Source organism: Hyperoodon ampullatus (genome assembly GCF_949752795.1).
Source record: "Hyperoodon ampullatus genome assembly, chromosome: 16".
Taxonomy (NCBI): Eukaryota; Metazoa; Chordata; class Mammalia; order Artiodactyla; family Ziphiidae; genus Hyperoodon; species Hyperoodon ampullatus.
Genome location: NC_136929.1, coordinates 64,612,373 through 64,627,400, shown reverse-complemented (window position 1 = coordinate 64,627,400; position 15,028 = coordinate 64,612,373). Strand labels below are relative to the sequence as shown.

At 37.7% G+C, this 15,028-nt stretch overlaps 1 protein-coding gene across 1 annotated transcript in view; it reads left to right on the top strand.

The window, feature by feature from the left end:
- Positions 1–15,028, top strand: part of FREM2 (FRAS1 related extracellular matrix 2) — a gene marked incomplete at both ends in the record, with an annotated part of 147,238 nt that overhangs the window by 105,863 nt on the left and 26,347 nt on the right. Inside the window, 7 exons of the mRNA XM_079721954.1 lie at positions 1,256–1,405; positions 3,102–3,311; positions 4,680–4,877; positions 5,657–5,821; positions 6,390–6,572; positions 9,741–9,871; positions 11,817–11,975. Of these exons, the coding sequence (XP_079578080.1) occupies positions 1,256–1,405; positions 3,102–3,311; positions 4,680–4,877; positions 5,657–5,821; positions 6,390–6,572; positions 9,741–9,871; positions 11,817–11,975 (1,196 nt within the window). The remainder of the gene's footprint in view (positions 1–1,255; positions 1,406–3,101; positions 3,312–4,679; positions 4,878–5,656; positions 5,822–6,389; positions 6,573–9,740; positions 9,872–11,816; positions 11,976–15,028) is intronic.

Sequence of the window (15,028 nt, the reverse complement as noted above, 5' to 3'; positions counted from 1 at the left end):
GGATTTTTTAAAAAGCTCACAAATCATCTCCCAGCTTTCTTCATTAGTCAGCTAACTGCTATCCCTCAGACTCTGGCAGCTGTCTCACAGGGTAAACTGCTGGTCATGGGTGGAATCAGACACGGAATGATGGTTAGATCAATTCATCGCCAATACTGGAGAAAAATACAAAGTCTCCAAAGTATGTGTCCTGTTTTAATGGCCTAAGTCACATGCTTTTCATATACGTTTAAAACAAATGTAAGGGCTTCCCGGGTGGCGCAGTGGTTGAGAGTCCGCCTGCCGATGCAGGGGACACGGGTTCGTGCCCCGGTCCGGGAAGATCCCACATGCCACGGAGCGGCTGGGCCCATGAGCCACGGCCGCTGAGCCTGCACGTCCGGAGCCTGTGCTCCGCAACAGGAGGGGCCACAGCAGTGAGAGGCCCACGTACCGCAAAAAAAAACCAAAAACAAAACAAATGTAAGCCCCTTGGTATGAGATTATTTCTCTAGTGGAACCTCAGTTAGTATAGAGTACCCCCAAAACCCTATAGGTAACCTACTATCATGTCCTAAAGTCTTCAGGACTCATAATCATATATATTCTAGTTATGCCAGTAGGGGCTAACTCTCTAGGGGTTATAAGAGGCCCAAAGACAGTGGACTGATGGGCTAGAAGATGTCATTATGCAAATAGTCTCCAGAGTGATGACCCGGTAGGAGACAGTAAAATGAGCCGTCGGGCCAAATTCATAAAATTTCAGCTTTATGTGTTTTGCTTCATTTTGCTGCTATTTTACCAGCTAAACTTTTAGGAAGTACATTTAGAAGCCATTTATAACCCCACATACAGGGGACAGAGTAACTCATAGGCCTCAAGATAAGGATGCTCCATTAGAGGGAATTCCCTGGTGGTCCACTCGGTGCTTCCACTGCCGTGGCATGGGTTCAGTCCCTTTTCGGGGAACTAAGATACCACAAGCCATGCAGCGCCACCAAAACAAAACACAGCAAAACAACAACAACAACAAAAATAAGCAATAAAAAAAAGTTCCATTACTTTACCATATGTATTTTTGTTTTTCAACAGAGGCATTTTGATCTGAAAACTGCGTAAGTCTAGAGATTAAAGAGATGTTATCTTGCTAAAAGGAAAAAAATGATGGTATAAGGAAGTCGATAAGATGAAGCGAACTGTTCTTTGGAATTTCATCGTACAGTTTGATGTGGAAAAGTAAACATAACAGAAATGGTTTCTGTTTCCTTCTTAACAGAACCCATCCTCTACTTTGGTGATGTCGAGTACCCTGTGGACGAAAGCATAGGCTCTGTGGACGTGCGGGTGTGGAGAACCGGCACTGACCTGTCCCAGGCTTCTAGCGTCACCGTGAGATCTCAGAAAACAGACCCTCCCTCTGCCGATGGTGAGCAGTTTCCTACAGCAGCTCTCTTGAGTATTCTACAATTTTCGACTTACCCTGATGAAATACCTTAAAGCCCAAATACTTCACTTTTGTTTAAGCAGTCTGGTTGAATGTAATTTTTTCTGAAATTATTACTGTATAGTCGGTAAATCTAGGCTCTATTTACTATTGTGAGAAAATACATCTAAAGGGCCACAAATCAAAAGCTGAGTTATAAACATATAAGTCAAAGACTCTACATTTGAATGCCTTTATTTGCATGAATTGGTTCTCTATACTTGGGACATCTACTATCGTTGAATATTATGACATCATATGCACAACTAGAATAATCGTGAAGGCCACCCTCAGAGAAATCTAGTGGCATTTAAGTATCATGCAGGTATGCATCTCCAGCTTGGCTCCTTCCTCATTTTAAACAAATGTCCCCATAAATACTTGGGACCCAGAGACTTTGCCTACACTTCATTATACAATCTGTCCTAGCCGACACATGCTTGCCTTTTATTCTGGAATCTACATCTGCTAAAAGTTTATCATAAAGCTAGGACAAGCATAAGTTAAGAAATTTCCTTTTTTTGTCCCATCTAAATGACCAACAGTACAAACTATCTCTTACACATGCCCACACACGTACGTCATACACACATCACACATTCATCACACATATCATTCATCCCATTTTATGTCACCCTTAAGTTTTCACTTTTTAAATGTTGTAGAACCAGCATAGTGTTTTGCATGTAGCCGGTGTCCAATAAACATTTGTTTAGCCAAATTAGTCATTTCTATAGAGAAAATTCAAATCAAAGAAAGAGATGAGAATAAAGGTGAAGAAGAAGAGGCAAAGAAAAACACAGAAAGAACCACAGTGAGATTCAGATACAGAGACTTTAAAAAATGAATTAAAGACACATACTCAAATATAGTTGCATATTCAGAAGTAAACAGATACAAAATGAGAGTTAGAAGAGCAGAAGGTATGAAACCAAGGAAGAAATAATACTGAACACTCTCCCCTATTCCCAGTCTTTTTGGATGTAGTGCCTAAAGATTAAGAGAAAGTTTTGTTTTTTTAACTACTTTAGAACATAAATGGAGATGTCAACACTAGTACGTGCCCCACAGTCTGAAAAATAATAAGCCAAAAACCAAATATGTCTCTGGGGCAGGTGTGGGTGAAGCATGTCAGACAAAAGCTTGTATCTGAAATGTGTTGTTTTAACCAGCAGGCAGTCACACACCTAAAGTTCTGTAGTAGCTTCTGAAAATAGACTTGGATATTTAACTAATGATAACAAAATTTCAATATTTATACTTCATATACAATGTATGATAATCAAACACTTGATTGATATGCTGGTTATTTTTAGACCTGATTTTTATTAGTTCTACTTGAGAATTCCAAAATAGATTAAAAACAAACTATAAGACAGAAAGCTAAAATAACTAAAGGTAAAATAACTTGTTAGACACAGATAAGACAAAGTTCAGAACCTGATCTTTGATCTACCATCTCCATAACCAAAAGGTTAGACACTAATCTTTTGCATTTCATTAAATGTGTTTTCTGTAACGGTATGCTAGTCTATATATTTTAAAAAGGATTATAAATATATCTACACAGTTTGCTTCTCATAATTTTGTTTAAATTGAGTTAGTCCCCAACTGAAAAATTCTTCTGTTACTGTCATAGCTGGAACAGACTATGTGGGAATCAGTCGTCATTTAGATTTTGCACCTGGAGTCAACATGCAGACTGTTCGTGTTATCATTCTGGATGATCTTGGACAACCGGTGCTGGAGGGAATCGAGAAATTTGAACTTGTGCTTCGAATGCCTATGAATGCTGCCCTTGGTGATCCCAGCAAAGCCACCGTGGCCATAAATGATTCTGTCTCAGATTGTGAGTGTTTATTAATTTATGATGATAAGTAAAATGATAAGCTAGAGTTTATATAACTGTTAAGTAAAATGATAAACTAGGGTTTATATACCTGTATTAGTTTGCTAGGGCTGCCATAACAAAGTACTACAGACTCAGAAATTTCTTGTCTGACAGTTCTGGAGGTTAGGAGTCCAAGATCAAGGTATCAGCAGGATTACTTCCTTCTAAGGGATGCAAGAGAAGAATCTGTTCCAGCCCTCTCTCTTGTCTTGTAGATGGCCAACTTTTCCCTATGTGTCTTTACATCAGCTTCTATGTGTGTCTCTGTGTCCAAATTTCCCTTTTATATAAGGACACCAGTCATATTGAATTAGGGCCCACCCTAATGACCTCATTTTTACTTGATTAGCTCTGTAAAGACCCTATCTCCACATAAGGTCAGATTCCGAGGTACTGGGTTTTAGGACTTCAACCTGTGAATTGGGAGACACAGTTCAACCCACAATAATACCTTAGCTGACCAAGTCTTACTTTCTCATCCTGATTATTTTGATAGAATTAAACGGTCTCAGAAGAAAACTTTCAGTCTTCCTCGCAAATTTAAAAAACTGAGATTGTTATCAATATCTTGATTGTGTGTCAAGAACTCTCTCCCACAGATGGGTGGAACCACATGGGGTTGCACAAACCCTTGAGTATTAATGGTCTTTTTCCATTTCTCAACACAAGACACTTTCTGTTATCTCCTTACTCCCAGACACTCCTGAAATTCCCCTAATGATGTGCCAAAAACACTGTTCTGAAGCAATAAGCTTCTGGACACATGGCAGGGCTCTCTGACACGTCATCACAAGAAAATTCTGAATAATCTTCTACCATGATGATCTTGACATTGCTTGGAGGAGTCTAACCTATTGTCAATGAGACAATGTTAATTGACCTAGTATAGGTGTCACTTTCTGTTATATAATATTATAGCCATTGTCAACTTTTCCAACATGGTCCAGGTGAACTATGCATGTGATTATGTGCACAATATTTAATATTATTCATATCAAGAAATTCTGAAAAGCATGATAAAGCAACATATATAGATACAGACATCTTAAAATCTCTGGTTTTATCTACTTTTCCACATTTCATTGCATCTTCCTACTCCACAAAATAGGCAGAGCAAAATTACAAGGACAAGGATATCAAAATACTGAGTTAAGTGATTTGCTCAAGCCCAAAACACTGGCAAGTGACTGAGTGGAGAGTTGGATCCAGTTCTTCTCATTTCTGTTCAATTATTCTTCCCACGAAACCATGTTTTCTGAAATGCCGTTTTCCTTACATTTCTGTTCACTTTGATCCATATGTTTATTTTCTTGTATTTTTTTGCAGTGCCTAAGATGCAATTCAAAGAACGAGTATATACTGGCAATGAAAATGATGGGCAGATAGTTGCCATGATCCACAGGAGTGGAGATATCCAGTACAGGTCTTCTGTGAGATGCTACACGCGACAGGGGTCTGCCCAAGTGATGATGGACTTTGAAGAACGCCCAAACACTGATATCTCCACCATCACCTTCCTCCCTGGTAAGTTTTGGCTTGAAATTTTTATTTGGAATTTGCGGAAGCCAAGTTTTGGGTGTGAAATATCTATCAAGGAAATACAAGTTCTTGATTTCAACAAGCTTATGACATGGTTTAATGTGCACTAAATGATAACAAAGTGAGGTAGATTTTAACAGGGTGAATGAATGTTCTTTTGGTTTCTGTATCAACTTACTGATTAGTTTCTAGTGATGTGCTATATTGTTTATTCAAACTTTATTCAGCAGATCATGGCATATCAAATGTGTAGATTTCACAGTACTGGGAAAGACTTAATGTTCAAATGACAGAAATGAAAGGAAATAGATGTCACATTTTTAATATGTATCCAATGTCATAAAATATTTGATCACTTTGATCTGATAATTGTACAAGATACATGTACTGTGGTCAAATGAACAATGACCTACCAGTACAAAGTTGCTAAATTTGCCTCCTGATCATAATGTTAGAACTTTGTAAATAAAATTGGCATTTCCTCTTTTCCCCTTGTTTTCAGACATAAGTGACAGAACTTAAGACAGGCATTAAAGAACTCCCTGTACAAATAGGGCCTGTCATTGCATATGTTCAAACCTCATCATTCATTCAGCAAATATTAATCAAAGGCTTATTACATGCCAGACACTGTTCTTTGCACTGTTGATACAGAAGGGAAAAGAGCAACATCCTTGCCCTCATGGGGCTTACCTTCTGGTTGCAGATGCTTCCCTTATGGCCTACGGGATGTGATGGTCCTGCTGTCATTATTATTGTTCCAGGTGAGACTGAAAAGCCTTGTATCCTTGAGCTGATGGATGACGTACTATACGAAGAGGTCGAGGAGCTCCGTCTGGTTCTCGGCACTCCACAAAGCAACTCCCCTTTTGGAGCTGTGGTTGGTGAACAAAATGAAACTTTGATAAGGATCAGAGATGATGCAGATAGTAAGAAGCTGTTTCTTGTGTTCAACTGTAAATTAGGAACTGAAATCCATCTGTATTAAAGTTTTAGGTGGCTCAGAAAATAACCCCCTCTTTCTGACTTGGCTTTTAAAGTAATTGAGAAATAGGAAAAAGACTAAGATAAGTGGAGAATGAAACCAACCATTTAAACTGAAAGTTATGTTGAAGAATATGGTTTATACCTAAGTGCTAAATCCCAAGCATTCATACCTCCCTGCTTCTCCTCACGTGGGTGCAGGTTGTCCTGGGTCAACAATTTCCTCCTTCCCTTCCCACGGTCAGTGGCCCACTCCTGTAAAATTTTTGGTGCATAGAGACAGCCCACAGCACGTGATTTCTGGGGGCTGGCTAATTGCTAAGGAAGGAGCTGGGCCATGCATGCTCAGTTTCTCATGACACACCAGTGATACTGAGCAAGGGGACAGAGGGAAGCCAAGAGAATAATATAATTAAGCTCCTCCCACATGGGAAACAGAGAAAAAACATTAGAAATGGAGAAAAAAAGCACTCCCTTTACAATGTAATTTGTCCGTGTCTCCCACTGTTTTAGAGACAATTATTAAATTTGGAGAAACCAAATTTAGCGTCAGTGAACCCAAAGAACCAGGACAGTCGGTGGTTATAAAAATTCCAGTGATTCGCCAAGGAGACACTTCAAAGGTTTCCGTTGTGAGGGTTCACACCAAGGACGGTTCAGCCACGTCTGGAGAAGACTATCACCCTCTGTCGGAAGGTATGGGGGCTCCCAAGGCCTGTGTCCAGATGGGTTGTGCTCACACTATGTTAGTGCTGGTGCCCTTGAGAACAAAGAAGAGAAATATCCATCCAACTGAAATACAAATACATGTACTCCTTTCAATTAATCTCCTTCAGGAAAACAAAGTCAATGGAATTTATTTCCAGGGTTTCCCTTTTTGACTGCTGGGTACATGTGTTAGGGAAGTTTTGAGTTAGTGTGCTAGATGATCTTCTGTTTTGAGTCTACAGTCCTTTAATTTTGAGCGGGTTTTACCTGCATTATGGCAATCCGATATTAAATAATAATTTTCCTGAAGATTCTATTACATTGAAAATGTGCAGATAGCCAAGAAGACAGTCATAGAACAACAACAATCCAAAACTTCAAGCTAGAAAGTTTAGTGTTAATGAGGACAGTAAAAGCGGGACAGATTACCAACCACAGGGACCAGGAATTCTCTGGGCCTTAGGAACTCATAATGAATACATTTCATCCATCCCTCTCCTTCTTCAAACTTTCAGATCATTTCACCCATTACGTTTATGAGTATAAAACAAGTCAGTTCTTCTCTCTCTCTGTGGATTGTTTACTGGCAAAATAGAAACTGCCAACAGTTTTTGATGATCATAGACTACAGGCATTCATCTTGATCTGCTCACTTGAGAACAAAGTTTAGGAAGTGACAAAATCAGTAATAGAATTAATGAAACAGTTGGAAAAACTAGCATCTTCTACAAAGGAACATTTATTTTCTTTGCACGTATGGTAAAAGTTTGATGAACTACTATAGAGCTTCAAAGTTATCCTCATATTATTTTCTGTGTAAAGAATGATAATATATTGGAAATATATGCATAAAACCCAAAAAGAGAGGAAAAAACTGATCAGCTGCTAAATTATAAAATCTAAAATAAGTATTTCTAAAATGAGCATGTTTTACATGAAGGAAACACCTTTTAAATGTGGATGACATGACCTTTAACAGAAGATGCTTTTCTTATAAAGAAAAAAAATTCTTTTTGCTAAGACAGAAACAAAATTATATGTATATAGTAAATTGACAAATGAAATCAGAGAAAACTTAAATAACAGTAAATCAACCTGTGTCTCTTTTATCCTATAAATGTCAACATGTGTTTATAAATATTTATAATAAAAATTTAATAATCTTTCCTGAAATATATTTTAATTTCTCCTTTTATGGTCCAAATTGAGGTAGTCATTTACAATAAACAAAAAATTAAATGTAGAATTAACGTTGAAATATTTTTGTGTTAAAAATGTCTAGGGGCTTCCCTGGTGGTGCAGGAGTTAAGAATCCACCTGCCAATGCAGGGGACATGGATTCGAACCCTGGTCCAGGAAGATCCCATGTGCTGCTGAGCAACTAAGGCCGTGTGCCACAACTACTGAGCCTGTGCTCTAGAGCCTGCGAGCCACAACTACTGAGCCCGTGCACCTAGAGCCCATGCTCTGCAACAAGAGAAGCCACCACTCGCTGCAACTAGAGAAAGCCCGCCTGCAGCAATGAAGACCCAACACAGCCAAAAAATAAATAAATAAATTTATTTTTTAAAAAAAGTCTAAAGTGGCTGAGGAAACAACTATCACCTAGCATGTATACTGTAAGAAAACAATTAATTTAAGCATTTAAAATAAATACTTAAGTTTTCAACTTCTCAGAAACTAGGTTTATATAATTCAGAGGGTTACAAAACTCAAATGTTTACAAGACCAAGACAAGCAATGAAAATGAAGGAAGTAAGGAAAATGTGAGGGAAAGATGGAGTGATGGAAATGTTCTTCAACCAGAAAGTCCATTCCGTGATAAGAAATACCTGTACTGTCATAGCCAGATGACTGTTGCCAGGCAGAAAAGTGCAAAAGATCTAAAAAATCTGTATTTTTCTATGAAATCCCCAGAGGTTGAAGGGTTAGAAAATAAATTTTCATTGCACCTTCACACAGGTCAAATCAAACAAATTGGTGACCCAGAAGTGATCAGCTATTTTCATCCTCTGGAACGAAGGCTGTACGCCCTCTTGGGGTATGAGAAATCTAAGGCTAATGGTATCAAAGAACTGGCTAAGGCCAGTGTGGAAATTGGCTGTACCCAGAAACAGAACTAATTTTAAAGATGAGTCTGGCTTACAAACACAATTTTAAAGAAAAAGATCCTTTTCATAATTGATGGAAATAGGAAAAGAAAAATACGTTGGAAACACATTTTCTTCTGCCACATTTTAAAGGATTTCTTAATTTAGAATTATAATGATTGAATACCGCCATTACATGAGAAAGCAGCATCTGTTATCGTCTCTGATTGGAATGATTATGCATTATATTCTTTATTTTCTCCTCTGAACCGTTTTTCACAAGGCATTGTAAAACCAACAAAATTGTTTATCAAGCTTGGTCAGCTGCTTATTCTTGAGTTCAATAAATCAATTAATTTTTTTAACATTTTAAGAATCTCAGAACGAATGGTTAAAAAAAGATTACCATTATTGGGTTTAATTTTCATGACAGTGAAGGAATTATTTTTAGTGAGGAGCGATGGGGTGAGAGAAAAAACACCATTAACATTTTTCTTAAAAAAAATTGCTGTATTTCCAAGATTAACATCAACAACCAAAAGAAGTCTTTTTAAAATATAATTTCACGTGATATTAAAAATTTCAACAATGTTATGTCCAGCTTTTCTAGATATATACATAATGAAAATACTATTCACACTCAATTATGCCTGTGATCGTATATTTGACTTATGTCCTATTGGTTTAGAAATTCTGGGAAATGAGAAGTGAGCTTGTCTGACTGTGCCGATATCAGAATTGATTGTCTATTCCATAACTCTGCATTTTTTCAAACTGTGGGTCAAAAAATCAATTTAGTAGCTTATGATTAGAATTTTCTTCTGGATAAAATGGAATAGAATAGAAAATATTAGAGTTCAATGCATATCATAAGAATAGGTGATGTTTTTAAAACTTTTTATTCCATTTTATCCACACTCACATGTGCACACAAACATATACACGTAAGTATACTGGGCCACAATATAAAATATATTTCTCATTGTGGGTCACTGTCAAAGAAGCTTAAGAAAAACTTCGCATATTCCTATGTAAAAGATTTAAACCTGTGATTTTGCATTTGTAGAAATTGAGTTTAAGGAGGGAGAAATCCAACACATTGTTGAAATTGAAGTAATATTCGATGGGGTAAGAGAGATGAGAGAGGCCTTCACTGTCCACCTAAAACCCGATGAAAATATGATAGCAGAGACGCAGGTAAGTAATTTATGGATATAAATTTGTGGCCAGCATTTTATCATGGAAAATGCACATAAGCATCACACAGTGTACAGTTAAGTAATCAACTTTATACAACCCTTGTATAAAGACAATGCACATAATCTCTTTTCACCTCCTAAATAAATTTTGTTTCCATTCGAAAACAAGAATCAAGAAAGTCCTAGGGGGCTTCCCTGGTGGCGCACTGATTGAGAGTCCACCTGCCAATGCAGGGGACACGGGTTCGTGCCCAGGTCTGGGAAGATCCCACATGCCACGGAGCGGCTAGGCCCGTGAGCCATGGCCGCTGAGCCTGCGCGTCCGGAGCCTGTGCTCCGCAACGGGAGAGGCCACAACAGTGAGAGGCCCGCGTACCGCAAAAAAAAAAAAAAAAAAAAAAAAGTCCTAAATTCCCTAGCGGTCCAATGGTCAGGACTCCATGCTTTCACTGCCGAGGGCATGCGTAGGATCCCTGGTCAGGGAACTAAGATCCTGCAAGCCCCGTGGTGCAGCCAAAATAAAAAATTCCTGTCTCTTTCTTGAAAAATCATGTTTGTAGAAACTCAAGGACTAGAGCCTCCGAGTTCCACATCAGCCCAGTTACCCTTCCTATTTGAGTCAATAATGACTGAATCTGGGATTAACTTCCAGAGAGAAAGCATATTCTCAGCACAAAGATGAGGCTATTAATTTAGTGCCACAACTCATTAAAACACACATTTCAACCCACACAACAGTTTGCCAACCCTCAAAATTCCCACCTGTTCATCATAGCTTTATTAAATTGATGTCCAGAGCCTCAATGACCCAAATGTTACTGTCCTAACACTTCTTTCCTGTGTTTCTTTAATTTATATTTTTTCATCAACCAAATATTCTTCAACATAAATGTAATTTCCATAGAATTTTGACCTTTAAGCCTAATTTTTAAAGCTAAATGATTTAACAAACAGACCAATGTTTACAGTATCTGTGCTTACATTTACTCTCTTTCTTTTATTATTTGTTTCACTATTAGCATGAGATCAACTTGGGGAGACTTGTTTTCCCCTTAAGTACAGGTATTTTTAATATTTTATAATTTTTACTACTTGATGGTATTTACAGTGCCTTGGGTTTTTTTTTAAGTCATATTTAAAATTCAAGAAGTAGGGGTGGAAAATCTTTTTCAAATATATTTTTGTAAGTCTTGATCACATAAGAAGTGCGTCTTTAGTTTTTATGGAGCATCATATTAAACTCTTTGGAGTAAGAGGAACAGAGATTCAGTCAAATCACTTCAAGTGATCAAAGCCCCTTTTAAGAAGACACACGTAAATATAGGCTTGGAAACTGCAATGTGTCGTTGGATATTGGAAGATGATTTGGGAGCAAAAGGCAAATGTATCAGCAGGGTTTCCTTGTCATTCTACCCCCAGTAGATGTTCACAGGTTCCTCTTCTGTCTGGGACTCAGCTTCTCCCTCTGCCTGTGCTTCTGTCCTCTGCTCCTCTGAAGCTTCACTTTTCACTTGACTTCCACTTCAGCAGGGTCCATGCTGTCACATGACCTCTAGGATCTGCCTTCTCCCTGGTCTCTTTCAGCTTTCCTCCCACTATTAACTAATTGACTTTTTCATGGATCTTCCACTTTATCACCCCGAGACAGACTTAACTACTATCATCACAGTTTGGAGAAAAAAATTCAAGCCCAAATACTTTGTGGGCCACTGGCCAACCCAGGACTCAGGTACCCTCCCCTGCAACATAAGATATGGCCCAGGTGCCAGGGTCATGAGGAACAAAGCACATAGAGCCTGTCACACTGCAGAGACTCTGGGTTTGACAATTTTTACTATAATGAAGCCATGGACTTGCCAAGAATTGTGAGTATTGTTCTGCACAATAGAAGCACCAGGAGTCTAATATTTCAATAATCATGGAGAATTATCTTTTCCTTCTAGGCCACCAAAGCCATTGTGTACATAGAAGAATTGAGCAGCATGGCAGATGTCACTTTTCCTTCTGTCCCTCAAATTGTGTCCTTACTGATGTATGATGACACTTACAGAGCCAGAGAGGGTGCTGGACCTGTGTCTGGTTATCCTGTTGTCTGTATCACGGTGAGTAGGAAGTTGAGGAAAATTGTAAAATAGTTAAAATAATTATGAACATTAACCAACATAGTATGGGCTTTGTCATGATGAAATAAAAGTAGGGAAAAATGGCAGGATTTAATCTTTGAACTTTGGAAAGGCAACTGTTGATCAAGTAAAGGTCCTATTTTTCTTCCTTCTTGCAACAAAGGTTTACTAACTGATGTACACATAGTGTGTTATCTCATATTATCTCAGGGTTTGTCACTGAGAGAAAAATAAATAAGATATGAACTCTACACTCAAGGAATTTAAATATAAGGGAGAGAAAAATATATAAGAATCAGTCACTCTACTATAAGGCATGATGTGACCATTATACAAACTAGGAGATAGAACAGCAGCTCCACCTGTGAGGGAAGGTTTGGGATTGTCCGATGAAAATGTCAATAGTTTAAGAGTCACATAAGGGGGAATCCCCATAAGGTTAACAGCTGATCTTTCAGCAGAAACTCTGCAAGCCAGAAGGGAGTGGCAGGACATATTTAAAGTGATGAAGGAGAAAAACCTACAGCCAAGATTACTCTACCCAGCAAGGATCTCATTCAGATTTGATGGAGAAATTAAAACCTTTACAGACAAGCAAAAGCTGAGAGAGTTCAGCACCACCAAACCAGCTTTACAACAAATGCTAAAGGAACTTCTCTAGGCAAGAAACACAAGAGAAAGAAAAGACCTACAATAACAAACCCAAAACAATTAAGAAAATGGGAATAGGAACATACATATCGATAATTACCTTAAATATAAATGGATTAAATGCTACAACCAAAAGACACAGACTGGCTGAATGGATACAAAAACAAGACCCGTATATATTCTGTCTACAAGAGACCCACTTCAGACCTAGGGACACATACAGACTGAAAGTGAGGGGATGGAACAAGATATTCCATGCAAATGGAAATCAAAAGAAAGCTGGAGTAGCAATTCTCATATCAGACAAATAGACTTTAAAATAAAGACTACTAGAAGAGACAAAGAAGGACACTACATAATGATCAAGGGATCGATCCAAGAAGAAGATATAACAATTGTAAATATTTATGCACCCAACATAGGAGCACCACAATACATAAGGCAAATGCTAACAGCCATAAAAGGGGAAATCGACAGTAACACAATCATAGTAGGGGACTTTAACACCCCACTTTCACCAATGGACAGATCATCCAAAATGAAAATAAATAAGGAAACACAAGCTTTAAATGATACATTAAACAAGAAGGACTTAATTGATATTTATAGGACATTCCATCCAAAAACAACAGAATACACATTGTTCTCAAGTGCTCATGGAACATTCTCCAGGATAGATCATATCTTGGGTCACAAATCAAGCCTTGGTAAATTTAAGAAACTTGAAATCGTATCAAGTATCTTTTCCGACCACAACACTATGAGACTAGATATCAATTACAGGAAAAGATCTGTAAAAAAAATACAAACACATGGAGGTTAAACAATACACTACTTAATAACGAAGTGATCACTGAAGAAATCAAAGAGGAAATCAAAAAATACCTAGAAACAAATGACAATGGAGACACGACGACCCAAAACCTATGGGATGCAGCAAAAGCAGTTCTAAGAGGGAAGTTTATAGCAATACAATCCTACCTTAAGAAACAGGAAACATCTCAAATAAACAACCTAACCTTGCACCTAAAGCAATTAGAGAAAGAAGAACAAAAAACCCCAAAGTTAGCAGAAGGAAAGAAATCATAAAGATCAGATCAGAAATAAATGAAAAAGAAATGAAGGAAATGATAACAAAGATCAATACAACTAAAAGCTGGTTCTTTGAGAAGATAAACAAAATTGATAAACCATTAGCCAGGCTCATCAAGAAAAAAAGGGAGAAGACTCAAATCAATAGAGTTAGAAATTGAAAAGGAGAAGTAACAACTGACACTGCAGAAATACAAAGGATCATGAGAGATTACTACAGGCAACTCTATGCCAGTAAAATGGACAACCTGGAAGAAATGGACAAATTCTTAGAAATGCACAACCTGCCGAGACTGAACGAGGAAGAAATAGAAAATATGAACAGACCAATCACAAGCACTGAAATTGAAACTGTGATTAAAAATCTTCCAACAAACAAAAGCCCAGGACCAGATGCCTTCACAGGCGAATTCTATCAAACATTTAGAGAAGAGCTAACACCTATCCTTCTCAAACTCTTCCAAAATATAGCAGAGGGAGGAACATTCCCAAACTCATTCCATGAGGCCACCATCACCCTGATACCAAAACCAGACGAAGATGTCACAAAGAAAGAAAACTACAGGCCAATATCACTGATGAACATAGATGCAAAAATCCTCAACAAAATACTAGCAAACAGAATCCAAAAGCACATTAAAAGGATCATACACCATGATCAAGTGGGGTTTATTCCAGGAATGCAAGGATTCTTCAAAATACACAAATCAATCAATGTGATACACCATATTAACAAATTGAAGGAGAAAAATCATATGATCATCTCAATAGATGCAGAGAAAGCTTTCAACACAATTCAACACCCATTTATGATAAAAACCCTGCAGAAAATAGGCATAGAGGGAACTTTCCTCAACATAATAAAGGCCATATATGACAAACCCACAGCCAACATCATCCTCAATGGTGAGAAACTGAAACCATTTCCACTAAGATCAGGAACAAGACAAGGTTGCCCACTCTCACCACTATTATTCAACACAGTTTGGAAGTTTTAGCCACAGCAATCAGAGAAGAAAAAGAAATAAAAGGAATCCAAATTGGAAAAGAAGTAAAGCTGTCACTGTTTGCAGGTGACATGATACTATACATAGAGAATCCTAAACATGTTACCAGAAAACTACTAGAGCTAATCAATGAATTTGGTAAAGTTGCAGGATACAAAATTAATGCACAGAAATCTCTGGCATTCCTAACACTAATGATGAAAAATCTGAAAGTGAAATTAAGAAAACACTCCCATTTACCATTGCAACAAAAAGAATAAAATATCTAGGAATAATTCTACC